The sequence below is a fragment of the Cetorhinus maximus genome, unplaced genomic scaffold (assembly GCF_964194155.1).
Source record: "Cetorhinus maximus unplaced genomic scaffold, sCetMax3.hap1.1 HAP1_SCAFFOLD_389, whole genome shotgun sequence".
In the NCBI taxonomy this organism is placed as follows: domain Eukaryota; kingdom Metazoa; phylum Chordata; class Chondrichthyes; order Lamniformes; family Cetorhinidae; genus Cetorhinus; species Cetorhinus maximus.
Genome location: NW_027596335.1, coordinates 6,803 through 14,126, shown reverse-complemented (window position 1 = coordinate 14,126; position 7,324 = coordinate 6,803). Strand labels below are relative to the sequence as shown.

The following is a 7,324-nucleotide window of genomic DNA, read 5'->3' as shown; positions in this document are numbered from 1 at the left end:
TCCAGTCTCCGTATCCCACTTGGAATACCGTGCACAGTTCCGGTCTCTGTATCCCACTTGGAATACCGTGCACAGTTCCGGTCTCCGTATCCCACTCGGAATACTGTGCACTGTTCCGGTCTCTGTATCCCACTTGGAATACTGTGCACAGTTCCGGTCTCTGTATCCCACTTGGAATACTGTGCACAGTTCCGGTCTCCGTATCCCACTCGGAATACCGTGCACTGTTCCGGTCTCTGTATCCCACTTGGAATACTGTGCACTGTTCCAGTCTCCGTATCCCACTTGGAATACTGTGCACTGTTCAGGTCTCCGTATCCCACTTGGAATACCGTGCACTGTACCGGTCTCTGTATACCACATGGAATACCATGCACTGTTCCGGTCTCCCTATCCCACTTGGAATACTGTGCACTGTTCTGGTCTCCGTATCCCACTCGGAATACTGTGCACAGTTCCGGTCTCCATATCCCACTTGGAATACCGTGCACAGTTCCGGTCTCCCAATCCCACTTGGAATACCGTGCACTGTTCCGGTCTCCCTATCCCACTTGGAATACTGTGCACTGTTCCGGTCTCCATATCCCACTTGGAATACTGTGCACAGTTCCGGTCTCCGTATCCCACTCGGGATACCGTTTCCCTCGGAGAAAAGGCGGCTGAGAGGAGACCTGTCGGGGGTATTCAGGGTCCTGAGTGTGGGGAGGGTGTTGGGTATGGGCCGGGGAGACAATGAGAAACTGTCCCTGCTCGAGACAACATCGGGAACCAGAGGGCAGAGGTTCCAAATCACCGGCACCGAAGGAGCGAATGTGACGCGTGAGGAGAAAGGTTTGCGCCCCCAGAGGGCAGGCCGGAGTCTGGGAGGGGCATCCCCTGGGGAGGGTGGGTGGGTGAGGAGGGGGAGCAGGTTCGATCGAGGGACCCGAAAGGGGACTTGAAAAGACAGAGGGCGCGTTGTGATGGGGGTGGGGTAGTGGGACGAGCTGGGTTGGCCCTATCAGGGCGCCAGTGGGGGAGTGGATGGGCCGAATGGCCTCCTGCAGCGCGGCGAAGGGGAACGTGACACCAGCTCGCGCCAGACTTGGCGAGGGAGCCGTGAAGCTCGAGGGGCCGACCAGGTCAAAGAGGCGTCCGGAGAGGCGGGTGGAGCAAGACGGTGAAACGCGGTAGCCGCCATTTTGGAGGTGGTTGGCGGTGGGGAGGGGGGGACGTTTTAGCAGCGCGAGGAGTCGGGGGGGGGAGGAAACAGCCAAGACAAAGCCCCGGTCACACCCCGGAGAGAGGGCCGGAAGCCGCCGGGCCGGGGAGGGGAGGGAGGGAGGGCCTCAGGCACCCGGGTGCCGCGGCACGATGTAACCGGCGTAGGGGGCGTCCAACAGGCGGGCGACGTCCTCCCGGCACACCAGCCAGCACGGGGCCCGGTGAGCCGGCAGCGGCGAGTCCTTCAGCGTCCGGCTGGTCAGCGTCGCGGCCACCCGGCGACCTCCACGGCTCAGCTCGGCCCCTTCCAGCTCACCGGCTTTCCCAGGGACCGTCCGCCTCTGGAGACGGAGGTCATCCCGCTCGAACTGACCTGAAACCAAAGCACCACGTCCGTCAACACGCCACGGTTACCCGGGACTGAGTTACAGACTGGAATCTAATCGAGGGGTTCGGGGGGTTTATATATAGAATAACAGATACCCGGGAGTGAGTTACAGACTGGAATCTAATCGAGGGGTTCGGGGGGTTTATATATAGAATAACAGATACCCGGGAGTGAGTTACAGACTGGAATCTAATCGAGGGGTTCGGGGGGTTTATATATAGAATAACAGATACCCGGGAGTGAGTTACAGACTGGAATCTAATCGAGGGGTTCGGGGGGTTTATATATAGAATAACAGATACCCGGGAGTGAGTTACAGACTGGAATCTAATCGAGGGGTTCGGGGGTGTTTATATATAGAATAACAGATACCCGGGAGTGAGTTACAGACTGGAATCTAATCGAGGGGTTCGGGGGGTTTATATATAGAATAACAGGTACCCGGGAGTGAGTTACAGACTGGAATCTAATCGAGGGGTTCGGGGGGTTTATATATAGAATAACAGATACCCGGGAGTGAGTTACAGACTGGAATCTAATCGAGGGGTTCGGGGGGGGTTTATATATAGAATAACAGATACCCGGGAGTGAGTTACAGGCTGGAATCTAATCGAGGGGTTCGGGGGGGGTTTATATATAGAATAACAGATACCCGGGAGTGAGTTACAGACTGGAATCTAATCGAGGGGTTCGGGGGGGGTTTATATATAGAATAACAGATACCCGGGAGTGAGTTACAGACTGGAATCTAATGGAGGAAGTGATAGGGTTTTCACTCACCGAGCAAGCCTCGAACGTGCTGGGAAAGCCCGTCACCCTGGACGATGTAGAAGCCGAGATGGTTGAGCTGGAGGGCGGAGGGGTGGGTGTAGCGGTGGAGGAGGATGAGGAACTGGGTCTTCTCGCCCACCCAGACGTTGACGCAGGCCTTTCTGGACACCTCGACCCTCAGGCCGGGCCGGCTGGTGACCGAGCGGGGCTCCCACGGAATGCTGAGGCGGCCCTCCCCTTCCAGGGCCACGCCCGCCCGGCCGACCTCGAGCCGGTAACCCCCGACCCCCGACCCCGCCGCCGCCGGCCTCGCCACCCGCACCGAGATCCGGTCGATGAATGTCCGGGGCACGTCCTGGTGCTGCGGGTTGGCCGGCGCCCCCACCAAGTGGGCGTCGACGGTGACCCCTGGGGGGGGAAGCACATCGAGCAGGTCGGACGGGTGAATCGTTGACCGTCGCTGCCCCTACCTGGAGGCCGTTCAGCCCATCTGTGCCCGCGCTGGCCCCTCTGAAAGAGCTCTCCAATTAGCCCGCCACACTTTCCCTCACTCTTTCCTTCCGTCGCCCTGCACATTTTTACCCCCTTCGAGTATTTATCCAACTCCCCCCACCCCCCATTTTGGGGCGTGAACCCAGATCACAACTCCTGGCCGCGTCAAAACCATCAAATCCTCCTCATCTCCCCCTGCCTGGCTCCCTTGTCTTGAGGCTCGGTCACTGGTTCCCAGCAACACTGGGGTTGGGGGCCTAGTGGGTAATGTCCCTGGGCTTGTGATCCACACTCCGGGGGACCTGGGTTCGAATCCCATGACAGTCATAAGACATAGGAGCAGAAATGAGGCCATTCGGCCCATCGAGTCTGCTCCGCCATTGAATCATGGCTGATAAGTTTCTCGACCCCATTCTCCCGCCTTCTCCCCGTAACCTTTGATCCCCCTTACCGATCAAGAACCTATCTATCTCGGTCTTAAATACACTCAATGTCCTGGCCTCCACAGCCTTCTGTGGCAATGAATTCCATAGATTCACCCACTCTCTCTGGCTAAAGAAGTTTCTCCTCATCTCTGTTCTAAAAGGTCTTCCCTTTACACTGAGGCTGTGCCCTCGGGTCCTAGTCTCTCCTACTAATGGAAACATCTTCCCCCACGTCCCACTCTATCCAGGCCTTTCAGTATTCTGTAAGTTTCAATCAGATCCCCCCCCTCATCCTTCTAAACTCCATCGAGTATAGACCCAGAGTCCTCAAACGTTCCTCATATGTTAAGCCTTTCATTCCTGGGATCGTTCTCGTGAACCTCCTCTGGACCCTCTCCAGGGCCCAGCACAGCCTTCCTGAGATACGGGGCCCAAAATTGCTCACAATATTCTAAATGTGGTCTGACCAGAGCCTTACAAAGCCTCAGCAGCACATCCCTGCTTTTATATTCTAGTCCTCTCGAAATAAATGCCAACATTGACACCGGTGGAATTTAAATTCAATTAACAAAATCTGGAATTGTAAAGCCAAGTCTCAGTGATGGTGGCCATGACGACCATCATCAATTGTCATAAAAACCCCATCTGGTTCACTAATGCCCCTTTAGGGAAGGAAATCTGCTGTCCTTACCTGGTCTGGCCTACATGGGACTCAAGACTGCACAGCAATGTGGTCAACTCTCAGCAACCATGAGTCACTCGGTTTGAGGGCAGTTAGGGTCACCATTATGGGGCTGAGCTTTCAAATCCAGATTTATTAATTGAATTCAACATCCTGGGGGTTTACCGTTGACCAGAAACTGAACTGGACCCAGCCATATAAATACTGTGGCTACAAGAGCAGGTCAGAGGATGGGAATCCTGCGGAGAGTAACTCACCTCCTGACTCCCTCAAAGCCTGTCCACCATCTACAAGGCACAAGTCAGGAGTGTGATGGAATACTCCCCACTTGCCTGGATGAGTGCAGCTCCCACAACACTCAAGAAGCTCGACACCGTCCAGGACAAAGCAGCCCCAGCTCGATCGGCACCCCATCCACAAACATTCACTCCCTCCACCACCGACGCACAGGGGCAGCAGTGTGTGTGTACCATCTACAAGATGCACTGCAGCAACTCGCCAAGGCTCCTTCGACAGCGCCGCCCAAAACCACCACCTCTACCACCTAGAAGGACAAGGGCAGCAGACACACGGGGAACACCCACCACCTGCAAGTTCCCCTCCGAGCCCCTCACCATCCCGACTTGGAAATATATCGGCCGTTCCTTCACTGTCGCTGGGCCAAAATCCTGGAATGGGCCTCCTCCTGTTCCTGTGTAACAGGCTCAAAAGGGGGCTGAATGTGTCTCCTCCTGTTCCTGTGTGACAGGGTCTAGAGGAGATTCGGATGGGCCGGTCACTCCTGGAGTTACCTGGGTGGGTGTCCCTGGGGTGTGCACCTGCCTCCTCCCTATTGGTGCCCGAGGGTACCTGGCTGACTCCTTGAGGAGAAGGGGAAGCTGGAGTGAGCTCGAGCTGCCTTGCACCCCTCTTGCGTTGACACTTTTGGAGGCTAACTATGGTGTCAGCGATGGAGTTTGGCCCACGCAGCAGTGCAGGAGTGACTTCTTGCACCAAGGTCTCCATGGCGGCCGCCATCCTACCAGTGTTGCCCTTGGCACATTGGCATGCCGGCACTACCACCTCAGCCCGAAGGCCTTTAAATATGGCACCCGGTTTACCGAAGGACTGAGGTGACGGTGGGGCGAGCGACTCACAGGACATCCCACCAGCGACCCGGCATCTTTCCCGGGAATGCGTGACTCATTTTGTTTTCATTCACGGGATGTGGGCGTCGCTGGCCGGGCCCAGCATTTATTACCCATCCCTAATTGCCCCCCTTGAGAAGGTGGTGGGTGAGCCGCCTTCTTGAGCCGCTGCAGTCCCCGTGTGGTGTAGGTACACCCACCGCGCTGTTAGGGAGGGTAGTTCCAGTATTTTGACCCAGCGACAGTGAAGGAACGGCCGATATATTTCCAAGTCGGGATGGTGAGGGGCTCGGAGGGGAACTTGCAGGTGGTGGGTGTTCCCCATGTGTCTGCTGCCCTTGTCCTTCTAGGTGGTAGAGGTGGTGGGTTTGGGCGGCGCTGTCGAAAGAGCCTTGGCGAGTTGCTGCAGTGCATCTTGTCGATGGTACACACACTGCTGCCCCTGTGCGTCGGTGGTGGAGGGAGTGAATGTTTGTGGATGGGGTGCCCATCAAGCGGGGCTGCTTTGTCCTGGACGGTGTCGAGCTTCTTGAGTGTTGTGGGAGGTGCACTCATCCAGGCAAGTGGGGAGTATTCCATCACACTCCTGACTTGTGCCTTGTAGATGGAGGACAGGCTTTGGGGGAGTCAGGAGGTGAGTTACTCTCCGCAGGATTCCCAGCCTCTGACCTGCTCTTGTAGTCACAGTATTTATATGGCTGGGTTCAGTTTCTGGTCACACACACACACACATACACACTCACTCTCTCCCACACACAGACACACTCTCTCTCTCTCTCTCACACATACACACTCTCACACACACACACACACTCTCTCTCACACACACACACTCTCACATACACTCTCACACACACACACACACACACACACACACACTCTCTCTCACACACACACACTCCCTTACACACACACACTCTCTTACACACACACGTTCTCTCACACACTCTCACACACACACACACTCTCACACACACACTCACACACACTCACACACACACACATGCACTCTCTCACACACACTCACACACTCTCTCACACACACACACACTCTCACACACACACACACGCTCACACACACACTCTCACACACACTCTCACACACACACTCTCTTACACACATACACACACTCACACACACACTCTCAGTTTCTGGTCAATGGTAATGAGGTGGTGTTGGGGTGAATTGGTGTGAAAAGCGGCCATTGCTGCATTGGGTAAAACGTCACTTTTATCACCCACTACTGCACTTAGTGCAAACCTGGGATAACTCCACTCAAACACACACACTCACTCACAATCTCTCTCTCTCACACACACACACTCTCTCTCTCTCACACGCTCTCTCTCTCTCACACACACACACGCTCTCTCTCTCTCTCACACACACATGTACGCGCACACATATGCGCACACACACACACACACATATACGTGCACACACACACACACACATGCACATGCACACGCACTCTCTCAGACACGCGCAAACAAACACTCTCGCTCGCCTGCCTCTCTTGCCCACCCGGCAGGTGACTGCCCCCTGTACCTGAGAGAGGGTCCTCGACCAAGCGCAGGGTGTCGTCCGCATGCCCATCAATGGTGAAGCAAATGCTCTCGTCCGAGTGCGGGATCTTGACCACAAAGTGAGGATCGCCATCCACTGATAAAGAGAAACGGAAAGATGGAGAGAGGGAAAGGGAGAGAGAGAGAGAGAGACCCATGGAAAAGAGAGTCAGAGAGAGACAGAGAGTGACAGAGAGAGAGGGAGACAAACCGAGACAGACAGAGAGTGACAGAGAGAGAAAGAGAGAGACAGAGAGAGAGAGACAGCGACAGAGAGAAAAAGAGAATGAGAGACAGAGAGAGAGCGAGAGACAGAGACATAAAGAAAGAGAGAGGGAGAGCGAGAGAGAAACAGAGTGAGAAAGACAGAGAGACAGATAGAGAGATGGAGAGAGAGAGAGAGAGAGAAGGCGACAGAGAGAAACAGAAAACGGAGATGGAGAGATAGAGAAACAGAGTGAGACATTTTTGGAACACCTTTTGTAGGGCCCCCGCCATACTGACGTGATGGGGGATGCCCCAACTCTGAGATGAACACGACCAATACTCCTGGCTGACTTGCCCCTGGGTTATAAGAATTTCCCGATGGGAATAACGAGGATTGTACAGTTCCTGTCCGGTGCAGTCACACAATTCAGTGGTCATGCAGTTGGTGGTTAATTATGTAAAG

The 7,324-nt window shown here is 55.1% G+C and overlaps 1 protein-coding gene across 1 annotated transcript; it reads right to left on the bottom strand.

The window, feature by feature from the left end:
• Nucleotides 1–1,287: 1,287 nt before the first annotated feature.
• Nucleotides 1,288–6,812, bottom strand: LOC144673583 (inter-alpha-trypsin inhibitor heavy chain H6-like). Its single transcript, XM_078535335.1, has 3 exons — nucleotides 6,638–6,812; nucleotides 2,372–2,770; nucleotides 1,288–1,576 (listed from the first exon to the last, which is right to left on the bottom strand). Exons 1-3 carry the CDS (start codon nucleotides 6,810–6,812, stop codon nucleotides 1,329–1,331), a joined length of 822 nt encoding a protein of 273 aa, XP_078391461.1. The 3' UTR covers nucleotides 1,288–1,328.
• Nucleotides 6,813–7,324: the final 512 nt, after the last annotated feature.